The 17680-nt window shown below is 39.6% G+C and overlaps 1 protein-coding gene across 4 annotated transcripts in view; it reads right to left on the bottom strand.

Moving 5' to 3' along the window:
• Positions 1 to 17680, bottom strand: part of MAP3K2 (mitogen-activated protein kinase kinase kinase 2) — a 42851-nt gene that overhangs the window by 22346 nt on the left and 2825 nt on the right. For 2 of the 4 annotated variants that reach the window (XM_085228723.1, XM_085228724.1), the window contains exons 2-4: positions 4729 to 4798; positions 3355 to 3408; positions 1913 to 2031 (exon numbers count right to left, since the gene is read on the bottom strand). In XM_085228723.1, the coding sequence (XP_085084849.1) occupies positions 1913 to 2031; positions 3355 to 3408; positions 4729 to 4732 (177 nt within the window). In that variant the 5' untranslated portion in view covers positions 4733 to 4798. Of the gene's footprint in view, positions 1 to 1912; positions 2032 to 3354; positions 3409 to 3462; positions 3539 to 4728; positions 4799 to 17680 lie in introns of all 4 variants that reach the window. The other 2 variants (XM_085228727.1, XM_085228726.1) reach the window with 2 other exon arrangements.

Genomic DNA, 17680 nt, shown 5'->3' with positions numbered 1-17680 from the left:
CAATATTAACAGAAGTGTAAATTTAAGTTCAGCATGAAACTGAGTCCCAAAGAATCATCTATCACGAACACACACTGACATGACTGCTATGAGAAACAACAGGAAATAATTAATATTTTTAAATGATTCTGTCACTGCCATTCTTCCACACTCAGTGATGCATGGGCATAAACACAGCATCTCTCTGCAAATGGACAGAAGACAACTATTCTTTCAAGCTTAGGCTGTGCAGCTGATGAATATTTTTAACTACTGAGCTGCCTATTTTTCTTAGTTTCAAGCTGAAAAATACAGCTGCTTTCCTTGTATGCAAAGAAGCTTTCCTCTCTGTTTTTAAATCACAACCATCATTTATTTTTACAAAATGAACTGCAAAGATACTCAACAGTTTTTTGAGCTACTTGGAAAGATACCTGTCCAAGCAGTGCACAGTGCCTCTGCACCCAGCAGCCTGTTGCATGGTATCATGGTATGGAATACTGATAAAACCAGGACAACTACAGTAGCTTCTAACAGCTAACAGCAGCTTTCCAGCAGCAAAATATTTATATATATATATCTAATTAATGATTTTCACTTGTCTTGTTCCCTGTTTTTGCATGACAGTAACAACAAATGACAAATAATGCACAAATAAATGAGGACAAAATAACAATTCCCACAGTTTTGGGCTATTCATACATCAAGAAATACATCAACTACTTCATTTCAGAAGATAACATTAATTCAAAATTAAAAGCAAAGACAAAAACTCCTTTTCCATCTGTGACATCAGCACTGGTTGCTTGCGTACGGCTTTCTTTAAAGAAAAAATTGATGCCTTTGCTACCAGGACAGGCTTTAATGTAGCTGAATGCTGTGTGTAAGAAAGACAACTTGTTTCATACACATTGCCATTTTAACCCACATTAAGCGAGCATCCATGCATCCAATTTCCTACTAACCAACATATCTATAAATATCTGCAGCCACGAGATTATAAAATTGCTGTACAAAGTGTTTAAACCCAGAAGTGGCTCAACTATATTCGCCTAACTTTCTAAATATTTTTATATTCAGATAATTATGGATCATATCTGTATATTACTTCAATATCTAAAGTCAGAGTTGAGAATTCTCATGATACCAGCAACACACAACTGTCACATACTGAACTTAAATAGTAAGGATAAGACACGACTTTTTTTTGGTAGTGTAAGAACCAAAAATATTCATATGCTTCCATCTTTAATAGGTTAAACAGACCTGTGCTAATTAATGGTTCGTGTAATTGTGGTTTGGCAATTAAGGGTCCAATCACATAAGCATGCAGCTAATTGGATATTTACCCATACTTCTGTAACAGCCCTAACTTCTCTTCTCTGAGCCTCTCTGTACAGCAGTTCCAACCTACCAATAACTTCTTGTTTTTCCAGTTGTGCTGAATATATGCAGAAAAAACTAAAGCTGAGAAGAATTCTCATCTCCAGCATATGAACAAACTAACAAAACTTTCAGACCACAGACGGAGTAAAGAACTGTAAGAATGTTTCTGCTGCAGCGCTGACGTGCAATAATATGCCCAGCTGACATTTGCACAACCCAACATGCCTGTAAAATTCATTCTACACCAGCATTCTCAATAGAAGATGCTACCACAGCTCAACATTTAAAAATACTCTAAAAATAGTTGAGGTCTCCATACACTGTCAGAACACCTCTGTGACATTCAGTTTACCAGGATCAGAGCCGCTGAAGCATACACTGCGTCTGGTCTGAAACCCTACAGCTTCATCTGGCTGCTAATTTAAGAACATGAACAAAGGAAATGGCAGCTAAGAAACCAATAACTCATTGTGGCACGAAGAATTATTGCAGAAGTCACAGTAGGCCAGTTAGGTTTCACTGGGTTAGTATAGATATTGAAGAGTACCTGTTTTTTAGGTGAAGATGACTTTGGTTTTCCTGTTTCTTGCTGAGGCAGTGCAGGACGACTGGCCTTATGAAGCACAGCCAAATCCTGCATGATTGAATTCAAAGCTTGCTGCTCATCTGCTCAGAAGAAGAAGAGAAATGTAAACGACTGTTAAAATTGGAAGTATGGCACTGACTTATTTCCCAGTTAGGCAGGCATGGTTCTAAAATCCATTCTATACTGCAATATATAATTGCCAAACTGTAAACATTACTGCCATGCTGCAATATACAGTCCATCGTTAGCAGTGCTTACGGAAATAAACAGCTTGATCAGTAAATATACTTAAGTGGCAGGTTTAAAAAGTAGGGCCACATCACACAAGAGATTCCTAAGCAGCTGAATTGTTTGAGCCCCGACTGAAGACCCACAGTCTCATTTTTTTCCTCTTCTGTAGGACTGCATATTTTTGGGGAGGCTTAGAGAATCAAAGACCACAACCTTATGATAAGAAACCAGAATTGCGCATCACTGTAACACTGTTTAAAAATTGGAGACAAAAGCCACCATTTCCTCAGTCTTGCAATGATATTTCAAAGGGCAAACATCAGAAGCAATAAAAGATGAAAAAATTCTCTCAAATAATTTTAATACCAGCAGCTGTTCCATCCCTTACAGGTCAATCCTTCTTCACGTTTCACCTCCAGCTACACAGTGACATACCAGAGCTTCTGGCTTTTAATATTCATTCCTAAGAAACTCAAAAACAAAGGTAGCAGATGACTAATGCTACTGCCTGGGGAAGTGCTCTGTAGTACACAAGTTCTTTCTCACTTTCTCCTCCTTTCCCCCCCGAAACACACACTTCCCCATTTTTGTGGGTATTTTTTTCACCACTGGCAAAATTAATTTAGCCATGTAATGTACAAACATTACAATGTCATTGCTCTTGGAAGTTCACACTTGAAAGGCATGAGTAAGATTATTTCTAAGTTGTTCAGGCTGAATGATCTCATCAACTGCTTAACAACAGTAGTGTCAGAGTGGATGGCATTTGATGAAGTCTCAGTCCTACGTCAGACCCACAATAGATTATCAAATGTACAATATCTAAATGGTTCCTGTAGTTCTGTGTAAGCATGCAAAGCTTCAAGGAAAGCTACCTTTGACAATACACCTTATGAAAGACAACTTTACTAGAACTTCAACTTTAAGGAAAAGTCAATACTAATGAATGGTAATTCAGTTCTACAATCTCAAAACACCACTCTTTATTTATAATACGACTAAACTGCACACCTACCTAATTTGGGTAGAGAACCTCATTCAGGTAAAAAAAAAAAAACAACAAACCATAAGAACATGAACATATTCCCTTAAAGGAGAAAGATGCCTTGTTCAGTAGGAAAACCCAATCTTTAACCTCACCTCATTTCACACTGAAGAAATGACTGACTTACTATTATTCTGGTCTAAGAACAAACTGATCGAGGCTGAACAAACTCCAGCTCCACCTAAAAAACATTGATTAAAAGAGGTCTATCTTAATTTACCAACTGTGAACTTACTCTTAAACTGTTAATTTACACTGATTTTCAAATGTCCAGTCCCATGTACTCCTGTTGCATGTAGGGTGGGTCCAATCTAAAGCAAGACAGTCACAGGGAGAAACAAGCACTGAACCAAGGGACAATTTAGGAGCAAGAGAGCTATGCAGGTTAGATTTGGAGTTCACACAAATCAATTCAGTAAACAAATCTGTCAAATCAGGAAATGGTGGGATTTTAGTGTTCTAATTTAATAGATTCCTAACAAATCAGAAAGCTGGGCTGATATTTAGTAGCTTTGAGCATTGGTCACGTTGTCATTACTCATAAAGCTGCTTTTATAGATTTACATATCCTAGTAGAGTTTAGTAGAAATATTCAATGCCAGAACTGGTGGCACTCTTGCAGCTAACACTTGTTCCCTCTTCAAATGAATATGCACTTCATAACTTGCCACAAACCAACTGTTCCATGGTGTTATAGCCCATTCTAGCCCTCAGCGAGGTAAAAAAGAGGTTTTAGCTGTTAGTTGGCATAGATATAATTCTTAACATTCACTAGGTAGCATATTTCATGCAAAGGAAAGAAAAACTTACTGAATACCCTGTGTGATTCATAGTCATCTCACAAAAGACATCACCAATCTAATTACTACTTTGTTACTGAGCACCAGGTAGGCTTCACTCATGTAACAATAAAAGACAGACAAAAGCTTCTACTTTCCCCACTCTTTTTCTTGTTTCCCCTTTGAGAGTGAGCACAACTAAGTGATGCCAAGATTGACAGTCAACTCCTTAAAAAAGCCAGTATGACATGAAAAACTGACATCAAATTTCAGATAATCCAAATATGCTACAGACTTAGAAAATCAGTTATAGCACTTGAGCCCCGGCTTTGCATTACCATGACACAAGGCAGTATGAGAACATGCTTTAACACATACTGTGTGTGTCATCCCTGCTCTCTCCCAGTCATTGCCATTCAGAGCACAATAAATATTGCTCAGTTTTTAATACCACAAATCTCTATTTCCCATACTGGATTTTTCATTTATCACACAGTGAGAAGAAAATGCTTTACTCCAATGGAGAAGAAAAAAAAAAAAAAGAGAAGTACTTTGAACAGCACTAAAGAGCTGAGCACTGCCTGTCACGTAGACATTATGTGAGTTAACACAGACAAACACTTCCTAAGAACATATAAAAAAAGGCATTATGTGAACATTCTCGCTCTTCAAGAGAAAGGAGAAGTAACTGAATTTTTATATAAGCTACACTCAGAACTTACCCATAATGGCAGCGAGCCTGAAAACCTGAACTTCAGGGATGCGGTTGTCTCGTTAGCATTATTTTATTTCCTAAAATGCAAATCAAAAGACAATTACTGAAGTGGCAAAGCAATGTAACGTAGCCGGCTCTTCAGTTTTTACAAGCTTTTCTTTCCCCCAATATTTTATATATCAAACATTATTATATAACCTGCAAATAAGATCACAGATGCAGCAGATATGACAGGGAAAAGGTAACGTCCCCAAAGCTTCTCTGATCTCAGATCAAGCCATACAGACTTTCAGTAGATACAAAGATCTAAATATTCTCTCAAACTTAAGCTGATTTTAGCTTCTATCTACATCCCCAAATGTCAATTAGTAGCTTAACTAGTCATATCACTTTACTACATGAGATATCCGCTACTCCAGGTTATAATGGATCAAAGGAGGCACCATCCTTGGAAGAGCTTCAGAAGCTGCTTGGATTTGGTACTGAGCCCTGCCCTGCATGGTCGTACTTTGAGCAGAGTGTGCAAAACAAGCAGCTCCAGAGGCCATTCTGCCATCCTCAGCCATTCTGAGATTCTCCTTCTACACAATTCTGTTACCTGCTGTTCAAAGCTATCTGCACATGAAACCCAGGAAACAGAGGACAAATCAAGAGCCATCAGTACCTCCTGTTTATATGAACTAGAAAACCCAAACAAAGAACCCAACAAAGAACATTACAGATACTTCCAACATCCCTGAAAACAGAAGTGATTTATCTTAAGGTTTTATCCATTTGCCATTCTCACAGACAAGGCAAAAGAATATTTGTCATATTTGTAACAGCCCTAATGATTAAATGAATTAATACATACATTCAGTGCAAAAAAAAACTATTTCTGGATCTCAAAGTAATTTCAGTTCAGTTAGATAGGTCTATTCATTCCGAGTTTCTGCCATCGTTCTCTTACATACCAATTTCACAGAAATAGCATTCATTTCATTAGGGAAAACAGAAAACTTCTGGTACTTATGGCAGCACCTGCAAAGACTGTATTCTTCAGAAAGAAATTTGCACTGGAGAGCCATAGAACGTTTCCCCCTATATATTGCCTTTTGCCGACATAACAGATGACTGACACATCTGCTGGTGTCTATTTCAAGCTCTATAACAGCCAAAAGGAGAGCAGGTTCTCAAGCACTCTCTTGTACTACTCCAAGTCTATGGACAGCCTCAAAACAATACCTGAAAGGGCTTCTGAGCACTATGGGAAAGAAATCACCCTCTGGTGCTTTGGAAAATACTAAAGCCTGCAAGAACATGAGAAGTACACCTGGCCTGGGCTGCCCTCAGCCTCAAGACAGCAAACCCAGCTTCACAGGTATCAGCTCCAGCCTTCCTCGTGCATCTACCAGTAGGAAACAAAAATCGTACAAACAAACAAAAAATCTGTTATTTCATAACAGAATGAGAAAGCTGTGAAGATACAAAAGCAATAGACTCAAACCAACCTTTAAAGAGAAAAGCAGGGGATGGATTTTCATTTATTTGCCAAATCCCTCAACATAAAGACAGAATTTTTGAGCCTTGCTCTTGGAAGATGCCAGGAGATCAGCTTTGCCTACTTAATCCGTTCCACCTACGTAGCTTGAAACAACCTACCCAGTTCCCCTCTCCCATCTGATTCTTTGTCTTCTACACTCCTAAGAGCCAAAAAAGCAAAAGAGAATGAGTATTCTATCATTCCCTACACTGTGTTTTTTGTACTGTTAGCTCTCTTCAGGGATTTTCCAAAGAATTATTCACTAGTCATTGCAGTGCTCATAAAACATTTTTAATTATGTATTTGTTCCAACTATCTTGAAATGAGAACTGGAGTCACTTTCATAAATGCCTGACTTTACTATCTGTCTGATGCATTAAACTTAAAAATGCGGCACATGACTTTGAATGCAGTATTTTAATACTTTCTTGTGAGCATTTCAAAGAAAAACAGAAGTTCTGAGCCATTTCAAATCTTTAAGAAAACAAGAATAGGTTCCATCTCCAAACAAAAACGCCCCACATGTTCTTCCTCAACGTAGCTGCAATAACTGAACTTGGAAGCTCAATAAATTTGAGTTATAGGGCTCATACAGAGCAAGCAAACTGAAAATGAAGAAACATTTTATGAAAAATATGTGAGTTCTTCCAGTTACAGGAACTCATTCCTTAGGCCTACTCTATGGCCTCGCTCATTAGAAACACATAATCCATTGAATAAACAACCATTTCTTTCCTCTTCTGATCTCTTAGCCCTGAGAAGATAAAAAGAACAGAAAATATGATTTTCTCAGAATAATTTATGAAATTCTCACATGATCATTTCCAACTGAAATCCTCTTCCAACACCAAGTATGGTGACAATCCAGAACAAAAAGGGAGCATAAGTAGGGAAAACTGGAACTTGGAGTAAGATTCCCGAGAAGCAAAAGCAGCAAAATACAACATAGATAGGAAAGCAAAATAAGATTATGCCAAGGTCTTGCAGCTTGAATTTGAATGTAATTAAAGAAAGGATGACAGAGTGAATTTCAAAAAGGTGATGATGGGATAAGAAAGGCAAACAAAGAATATCCTAGCAACAGCATTTGGGATATCAGGGCAGAGAGAAGGCCATTCATATTCATGACTCAATTCCCCTCAGCGGCCTTCCACAGAGCTCGGGAGTCTCTGGGGATTTGGGAGAGCTGCTGCAGGAAGAACAGATCCAGGTGATGCTCAGAAACTGCTTTTAGCTTTCTCATGGTAAAGGACACAAAGCCTGCGGGCAAGTAAGTCTCGCAGGCAGTAATCTAGCTGTAGAAATACTCAGTGCTAATTGTCCATGTGCATTTCGGTTTTCTACAATAACTGCAGCAGGGTCAAGCTACATAAGGGCACACAAACAGTGACACATACCACATGATCTCTCAGGACTTAGTCACTTTAAAACAGCTTGTATTCCAGGATAAAATAAAAAAGCTTTAACCTCACACTGTGGAGAGAGAAAGAAAGCAGATGCTGTAAGAGGTCCATACTAAGCAAACCAGCAGGGGTGTTTGAGCCCTGTGGAAAACAGACACATCCAATGTGCAGAAATGAAATGGTTTTTACAGCATCCAACTTCATAGCACAAGTTCAGTTTTTAAAGAGGGACATTCATAGCTATAGCTGCTGTAAGAGCTACCAGCTCCCCAGCATAGGAGGCAGTAAAGGCAGTGCATATGCTCTCAAGAACTTAAGAGCTTTCTGGTTGTCTCCTATGCTGAAAGTCAAGAAGAAAAGCAGAGCAGCAACCAGTGCATACAATAACACTTCTGCTGTACAGAAAGCAGTTTTACACCTCTGAAGCCCACTAGCCCGCTGCAATCACTGCTCAGGGTACCCAAGGATAGTAATGTCCTACAAAGTTTCACTAAAATTAGCAAGGCAAGGCACAAGATAAAAATTTCACTGTTCCTGTCATTGCACCAAAGTAAAACGATGCAGTGTGAACTCCAAAGGAGATGCACTGTAATCATCCTAATCACAGGTTAAGATTAAATCAGAGATTATACTACATTAGGCATAAGCCAGTTAAACCAACAGAACAAGAAATCAAACTTTGTTAGCACTGCTTCTCAGAGACATGTACACAAAAATACCTGATGGGAAGAACCAGGTAAATATGAAGAACAGCATTCACAGCAACCCTGCACTGCACAGGAGGTAATCAGAACGATAAGACTGACACAATTCAAAGGAAGAATGAGGCAGACAGACAAAGTGGTTTTACCCCCAAATATTGCTTTTAAACAATCCAGTGTTCAGCCTCACACTAACTCCTATAAACCAAAGAAAGCAAGGCTGATGAAACGTTAAATATACAGAAATATACAGAGTACAATTACAATAAACATAAAAGCTGCATAGATACAAGGAACCAGCAGTTCAAGATCACCCAAAGTCACCCAGAGAAATCACAGTTCTAAATACCCATTGGCATAACTGACCTGAACTTGGGGTGGCAAGCGTGGATGAAATTCAGAATTGTTGAAATTCTTAAAGATACCCAAAAAAAGATAACTGCACACAAATGGAGGTAGAGGAGAACATTTGATACAAATGTAAACACAAACATCAGACAAAAAACCATTTTTTTCTTTTCAAAGGAGCTGCAACACAAAATCATAAAGGGCAGGAAAAAATGAAGCAAAGAGCAGGAACAAGAAAAATATCAAGCTGGTAACATAAAGCTCTGTTAATAACTGGAGTCCAACAATTACACATCAGATGTTAGCTCTGTTTTAGAAAAATTCCCTTCTTGAAAACAAGAAACTAAGCTTAAATGGTGAAGAAAATAATCAATATTCTCTCACACACAGCATTATGAGATCTTATAAAATGAAAAGATATGGGAAACGAACAGTTGAAAGACTCTTACAACAAACTAAAGAGCTGTTAAAACAGCTCACCCTCCTAAGCTCTTCTGCTACATGTCCCTGAGGATTCTGAAGCACTCCACCTTAATCTTACCCCACCTGGGAGATCAGCTGCACTGCTCAGCAGATACAGAAGCTGCACCGCGCTGTGCTGCACCAGGGAGGACTGACAGACAGCAGAACCCACAGCCAGGCTGCCTGGTGATGCCCAGAGCAAGGAAAAGAGGGACAATGTGGAGCAGCACCTCCCACAGCTAAGTGGCAGCTCAGGGCAGTAATTCAGGACTGACTTGCTGTCCTCCATTCACAGCATAATACACAAACTGGATTCCCTGCTTTTTTTTTTTTTTCCTTTCCACTCTTCCTACCCATGTTTCCAGAAACATCACCATCCAACCATTAGAACCTGAACAGCTAACCTAAACCTTCCTGCCACTAGCACGACTGACAGAACAAGAAACACAAAACACATGCAGTGCTCTTCTGCAGAAAGAGAAATCAGATCCCTCATTTATTTCCTGCAAAACTACTTTGATTCTGACTTTCCAGATATTTCAAGTCTTGTTCTGACTCTCTGTAGCTTAGTCAGCACTAAACTTTATCCTAAATTTCTCACTCTCTCATAGTTAAACAAGCTTATTCAGACCCCGAGCTATTTTAACCTACTGTACAGATACAGAGTAGTTTGAAACATATAAAATACCCTGAGCCAACTACTGGTATCAGCACAACAGGCTTCAGAAATCAGCGACTTCCAACTCATGCAAAACCACCATTTCTTTTTCAAAATCAAATCACATTAGATGGACAACAAATCCTCAGCTACACGTTCTATTGAACTGAGCTGGTGAGACTGCAAGTGCTGTTACAAAATAGGAAGAAATGATCAGTGTCCATTTTTGGAATGCTTTTGGAAAAAACAAAAACAAAAACAAAAAACAAACAACAACAACAAAAAAAAAAACAAAAAGGATGTATCCAAAGCACAGCACTGTGTCAAGGGAACAGAAATGTCACCACCTGCAACAGCTCACAGATACAATGCACTATTGGTAATAGACGTCAGATGAAATGTTATAAAGACCCAGACGTGCAGAGGAGTCTGACAAAGACTCCTCTCAAAATGAGTGCATCAGCATTTTGGACCATTCCTATAAATATCTGCATATACCTGGAAAACTGCAAATGTTGTATAAAGAACTGAAAAAGGTAAAGGAAAAGGCCAAAGGTAGCTGATATTTAGCCCCACATCAGTTAAGAATAAAATATTGTAATAATTAGCTTGGTATCTACAGCAAACTAAAAGCAAAAATGCAGTAAACGTTTTGGTTTCAAGGACTGCTATTAGTGCTGAGCAAAATAGAGCTTCTTGAAATGACTAGAGATCAGTTAACAGGACTAACTACAATTGTCCTACTTAGTGCTTTTCCAGACAGTATTTTAATTATTGGCTTAAAAATCTGAATTAAGTAACAGAAAGTCGGTTGACAGATTAAAATATTTTGAGATCAATTTTCCTACATAGCAGAAAATCCCAATAAAGAGGACTCCTTACAGACAGGCAATGATTAGGCAGCCACAAACAACGAGATACTGTTGTGTTGTACTGCTGCGCTTTGTGAAAACGATGCTGTGCATTTCAGCACCACCAAGGAAGCTCATCTCTCGAAGTGCTTTGCAAAGCAAACTCGAGAATAAACTGAAAGACTCAGCGGTCAGTGACACATGCCAGACTTCCACCTGCTGGTTCCTGGCGTGATTTGACACCTTCATGTACCATCGATCAGCTCCAAGAACAATGATGGTGATGTGAAAGAGTTTTCAAAGTCCTGGAAGATACGGGAAGCGAGGGCACAGTTCTTAAATGACTGTTCTCATAAAAATGCAAAGTAATTGGTAATTCAGCTCCAGATGAGTTTATAGAAAAGTGATACTTTTGAGATAAGCATCTCAGCACTTAGAGCAATACCCATGAAGTAACTGCAGTCTAGGAATGCTAATCTCTCTACACTTCATTTACAGTTGATAGGAGGGGATGAGAATATTTAAAGTTCCAAGGCACTCAAACACAAGTTTCCTGCTTTGAATGAACCTCTTCTTTCCAAACACCATCGAGAGCCTCTGTTGGCTATAGCATTTCATAAACACACTCCACTTCAAGTACACAAAAAAGATAAGGCAGTAATTGACCCCAAATAGAAAGCATCTACTTTCCTCAGCAAGATCTTTTTCTTCACCTAATTCAACTTCTACAGAACTTCATTTCCTGTACCTGTTATTGCTTCAGCAGCAGCCAAAGTACTCTCTTTGACAACTAATTTCTCAACCTAACTGAACAAGGACTTTGCTTTCACTTCAAGTGAATCTGCCTGAAAGTTACGAGCTGTTCACCATTCCAACAAATAATAATAAAACAAACACATAACAAAAATGAAATAAATGCATTTTAATTTAAAGAAAGGTCAGAGCAGATGAAACTCCTGGACAGATGCCACAGTGACACCCTGCAGAACATTTCAGTGCTGCTAATTTTGCAACAGAACATACTAGCTAGAATTGACTGCTCCTGCTCCTATTCATTGCCCAGCTCCACTTCTACTTGAGAGCACATTTTCTCATGAAACGTGATAAAAAGGCACTAGACGTGGTTATTTGTAGCCCCAGAGATCTGCATTACTGCTTCCAAATCACTCCTGTGTCTCTGAAATCTATTATCACCACAGCGATGGGAAGTCTCACAGCATCACAACCTTAATAATTCCTCACCAGTAACAAAGACGTGCGTTACACAAATGGATTAAGGCTGCTAACATCAGACAAAAGTTTCCGTTGTTACTGAGTATAGCAAGATATCATTGTAACAGCTCCACACGTGCAGACTAAAATACTTCAGGGCTGTTGGTAACTTTGTCATAATCTACTGTAAAACAAATTGAACACCCCCATAAGAGGCTTCTCAAAGAAAACAGGTGAAATTTTAACCCTTACAATCCCACCAGGTCAACTGTTACAGCTGGATTTACACACTTCTGTTTCTTCTTCAAAAGTCTCAGGGTGCTCCGGGCAGCTGCTGCTCCCATTGGGAGGCCTCCCGCTGCTTCTCAGGAGGAGAACCAACGTTATTTTCAGTTCCATTTCTAACTGCAAAGTCAAAATATTTACAATAGGGACTAAAGATGTTACAATTAAAAGCATTACCAGCCACAATTGTAACGGAATGACTTGTATCTAAGATCGGACAGCAGACAAAACCTTGTTTTTTCCTCCCATCAGGGAGAATTCACAGCACACACCTTAAAAGAACACGGTGCTTCTCACTTCCTTATGACAGCACTCAAGGTCACTGGTTTAGCCAAAGTTCACAGTAATGCCGTGCACAGTGTAAGTTTGCTTACTGTCTGTGTTTACCTGCACTAATGGCATTAGCAATTCCTGCTATCTTCACAGCTCTAAGAACAGAAGATGTTGCTACAAACAATAAATTAATCAGTCAATGTTAATGTTAAGAGTGCCCATGAACTAGAGGAGTGAACCACACATACCCTACGCACATTATTCCTTAAGCAAAAATAGAACAGCTGAGAGAAAAAACTGGCTTCCAGCAGCAACTGAGTAGTACTGCTCACAGCCAGAGCGGGCCAGTTAACACGAGAGCAATTACACACAGCACTGTCGGATTTCACTTCTGATTGCACACAGAAAGAAGCACATCCCTGAATGTCAATAACTAACTGTCCTCCTCAGTGCATCCTTCACTTCTGTGACCAGGATGGGCTAAAAGAACCGCCTGGGAGAAATGAACCAGATAAATAAAGTCGCCATCTATTTCCACAGCTAGTCTTAGCATCTGCCTTCAGGTGACTAAACTGAGAAGTTTTCTTTTTTCACCACTGTAATCATCATATTTGACAGTACCTTTCATGCAAAACAACACTCACTGATTTCACAGTTGCAGCTGTTTTAATCACAGCTGAAAATCACACCATTACCATTTCAAATCAAGCACCAAGAGAGCTGAACACAGCACTACCCACCAGCGACTCTGATTCACACGACCTGCCTGGCTTCTTGCTGTGCCACCAGCACAGACAGCATCTCATTCTAGGGATGTTTTCACACCTTCACTGTGAAAATACATATTCCATTTCAATTTTGCAACAAATCAAGAAGGAATCCTTAGTGAGCAGCCTTTACTATAGACCACCTAAGCTGTTCCTTGGAACTCACGTTTCCAACACGGTATAAAAAACACCACAGCTGAATCAACCACCAATTCCACTCTAAAACGTTCAATAACAACAGCAAGCACGCAGAGTAGCAAAACCAACAAGGAGCCACAGGGATAAACAGCCTCTGACCTCCTGTGCTTGGAACTGCACACAGGGCCCAATACTACCACTGAAACACTGGCCCAGTGCATTCTTACACACATTAAAGGGAATGGGGAGAACACTGCGCACACTCACTGCACATGCTACACAAAATCCAAAGAGTTTTTTTTTAACCACTCCCACATTAAGTTTTGTGCATCATTTTGGTAAGTGGCCTCACCTAGCAGAGCAGGTGTAAGCAGACAAACTTTGAAGTTTTTATCCAGGCATTGTTTTTAACCTGGATGCCCCACATAAGCCAACATGATAAAATACTACCAAGCTATCGAGTACAGAAGCCTTTCCTCATTTTGTGCTTTGGTAACAATACTTCTCATGAACCAGAAAAGAACTTCATTTATTGCAGTTTTTCACAACATCTGAAGCCAAATGAAACAAAAAAAACAACCCTAGCTTTGCACATCCAAAGCAAATGCATGAAGATAGTGCATCTACACAACATTTCCTGCCTACTTCTTTCACAGCACACAGCTCAGCAACTGGAACCAAACCATTACTGTAACACCTAAGATGCCACATGTTGATATTTTATTCATGACAAAGAAAATGAAAAAATCCTCATAAAGACAGTCAGTGAGGTAACTTACAGACTCAAAAATTAGGAGATTATATGAGGGAAAGGTTCACCATGCAAAAGCACATCTCATCACTGTTTGTGGCTACAGTTCCACTAAGTTTGCACTTCTGTCAAAGGAGCAGCTTGCTGCCCACTGTAATCGCTGCTGTCCAGCCGAGCAGCAGAGCCAAGCAGGAATCCAGGGCAAAGACGTGACTGAAACTGCCAAACCATCTGACCTCACGCAGCCACCGCAGGACCACCAACACAAAGGTAGGAGCAGGAATTCCTGCTGAAACTGCCTACTGAGCAGCTCTGGGTTTTAAAAGATCTTTTGAAAGATGGCATGTGTAATACAGAGATCCTGGGCTGCTACGGATACCTTGGTCTGACCCGTACCAAATGAACTAAAACAAATGGACATATGCATAATTTCAGTAGGGTAGGCTGTGGCATGAAGCAATCCTCACTTTCATTGTGTCACAGTGAGACAGAGTCACTATGATAGTCTATTTAGATACTCAGTACCAGAAAAAATCTGACCACAAGCTCTTATAAGTCATGACATAGCAAAGAGCAAAGACCCCTGCATATATATACTGGTTAAAATATAGGACAAGCAAAATTTGCGCTTTGCAATGGAACCAGGCTGCTAAAGACTTCCACAAAGGTCTGAGCTGTTCAACATATTCTAAATCATCCAAGAAACAGGAACAAGATAAAAAGCCTGCCAACACTGTGCCTGTCATGGATACCAGGTGAAGTGGTGGAGGTGGTCTTCACGAGACTGAACAGAGGCCAGCCAGCACAGATGAGGGGAAGTAATGGTGTGGGAAGAATCAGTCATAAATTTACATAGAAGAAAAAGAACTAAAGGGCTCAGCACTGAAGTCTACCTGCACTCAGAAAGAAAATTTAATGTTAGGAATTACTGTGAATGAAATGAGTACAAAATAGAACACTGCCCATCTTGATCTTGACAGAGCTGATAGTTGTATCAGCTCTGGGGACCTCAGCTCCAGAAGAGGATGTATTAAAATAGAGCAGCTTCAGATAAGATCAGAAAGTACAATCAAAGACATAAGAATGGGTTCTACAGTAGGGTACAAATAGGCAAGTTAGGACTCTTCTATTTCAGAAATATCCAAGAGAAGAAGGAAAATGATCAAGGTTCACAATATCATGGCAGGACCAGAGATGGATTGTCATATTAGAGATGGATTGCTCACTCCCTTCCACAACAAGCGTGGTACCAAAGGAAAACAGCACAAGCCAAATTCTGAACAAAGAGAAGGTACATTTTAACATAACAAGGAGTAGTGTACCCGAAGAACTTCTTCCCAAAGAATCACTGGTTGGCTGCATACAAAAAAAGGGGTGGGTTGCATGAAACAACAACAAACTACCCAAATCCAGAACAGCTCTTCAATGACAACAGCTAGAGATGAAGGAATACTCACTCAAGCTCTTTCTTATACATAGGCTTGCCTTGTTCTTACCCTTCCCTAAGCATCTGCTCATGCTCATTACTGGAGGAAGAACGCTGGAGTATGTTTTTTCTGATTTCATTATGGATTAAGGCTTTACCTAAGACCTGCCAGTCAAAGCACCAGTAACATGTAAATTCTCCTTTGAAAGTCTCACTTGGTATTCATGATAGCGCTAATACCACAGGCACAGAGACTTCATAAATATTCTCTAAAGAGAATGCTTTATCACTGGGCTGTGATAATGCGTGACAAAAAGGCAGAAGGCCTGTTCAGGTATGGTAACACCGACATAAATTACCTTACCACAACAACGTACTTGAAAGAAATAAAATGTATAAAATCCTTGTATGTTACGATACATTTTTTTGCCAAAAGAAGCTGCATGGAACTCCAGAAGAACTTCTTCTCAGTCAGGCTTCCCATCACACAGCAGACACGCATTCCAAACCAGAGCGATTGCACGTGCTGGCAAATAGATGTGGAACAGCAGAAAAGGCCCATTTTCCTGAAATATATTTTAGTGAGCTCTGGTCTTGCACAGCCTAGAAATATTTTGTATAAGAACACTAATTTGAAGGTTAAATTCACCACAGTATAGGATGCTATCCTTTGGGAAGATAACTCAAATGCACATTTATGAAGGAAGATACCTGATTTTACAGATGCTAATACAAACTCCCATGTTAACAAATGGAGGAGCCAATGATGTTGAAAACCAACCAAACAACAAACCAAAACACCCATAAAAAAAACCCAAAACCCAAAACCAAACCAAGACGTGCGCACACGCTGACATGACATTTTAATAAGGCTGCCACCTTACTTCTGATGGAACTTACAGAGTAAGTTATTTATTCTGCTGCAGTAAGTCCTGGACTGGGGAACTTTGCAGAAAGATGCAGACAAATCAGAGTCCAATGGGAGCTGGTGACAACATGAGAAAATACAGTCTGTGAAGAAAAGGCCTATTGGTAGAGTTTAGTGAAGTCTAAAATAAGAGACAGAGGAACGGTCCTCATGTCTACAAACAGCACAAACAGTACAGAAATCATTATCCTGCATGAGTAATAGAGGGAGCACTGGGACTAACTGGCTTAACTAGAACCAAGACAGACATAAGTTAAATATTAAGAAAAGCCTCCTAACTGTAACAACAGCTATGTTATGTGCCAGCTATAAATAGAGCAGCAAAGAGGTGTGGTATTCCCCTCTTTGGAGCTTCTTAAGACCGCATCAGAATAACATTTATCAGATATAATTTCAGAATATTGTTTCTGCTTCAGAGCAGGGAGTGACCTCACAAAATCCTTTCTTACACATCTGTCATTCCTTCTTTTATCAAAATGAAATCTGTTTATGAGTGTTATCATTCCCGAGCTTCAGAATTACGGCCTTTGCAACTTCAACAGCTGAAACATTTGAATTCTCTTACAGAAAGCACTACTGCTGTCAAACTGTTACTTGGCAGAAAATACTTCGGGAACACGAAAGCAGCATATTTTACTACTGCAGAGAATGCACAGAAGCAGACACATACGTGACTGAAGGGGCATACAGAAAGTGAGTGAGGAAAGACCAGGAAGTGAGGAAGATGAGGAAACAGAGGCTGAAAACAAAGCTACAGAAAAGAAAAAACATCAGCCTGAAGAAAATGGTTTTGCTCATGTATGAAAAACTGGGTTACATCTGCCAGTACTGTTTTAAAGCATGCTGCAAACAACACTGCTTTGGTCTGGCTCAAGTAAGGCCAACTTCAAGTGACCTCACAAAGCTGGGCTTCAAGCTGTGCTGTACATGCATTTATGGGGAAAGCATCTCCAGAGCAGTACAACATCCCAACAGGACTCCACCTCTCCTCCATTCATTGGTACCAAAACTTCCGCAGCTCCTCAGAAAATATATGTTAAGGTATTTAATGTATTTAAGACATCTCAGAAAAAAAACAATGCAAAAGTGTTCTAAGTCTAACACTCAGGCTAACGAGCACCCACAAGCTACCTGTGTCTACATTAATACAGTATGAAATCAGGATCTCACACTGATGCGCACTGGTGAGAAGCACAGCTTGCACACTGCATTCTGACTGATGCTCCCACTGCTC

Source organism: Meleagris gallopavo, chromosome 7 (genome assembly GCF_905368555.1).
Source record: "Meleagris gallopavo chromosome 7, MGAL_WU_HG_1.1, whole genome shotgun sequence".
NCBI lineage: Eukaryota > Metazoa > Chordata > Aves > Galliformes > Phasianidae > Meleagris > Meleagris gallopavo.
This window is presented reverse-complemented; position numbering and strand designations above follow the sequence as displayed.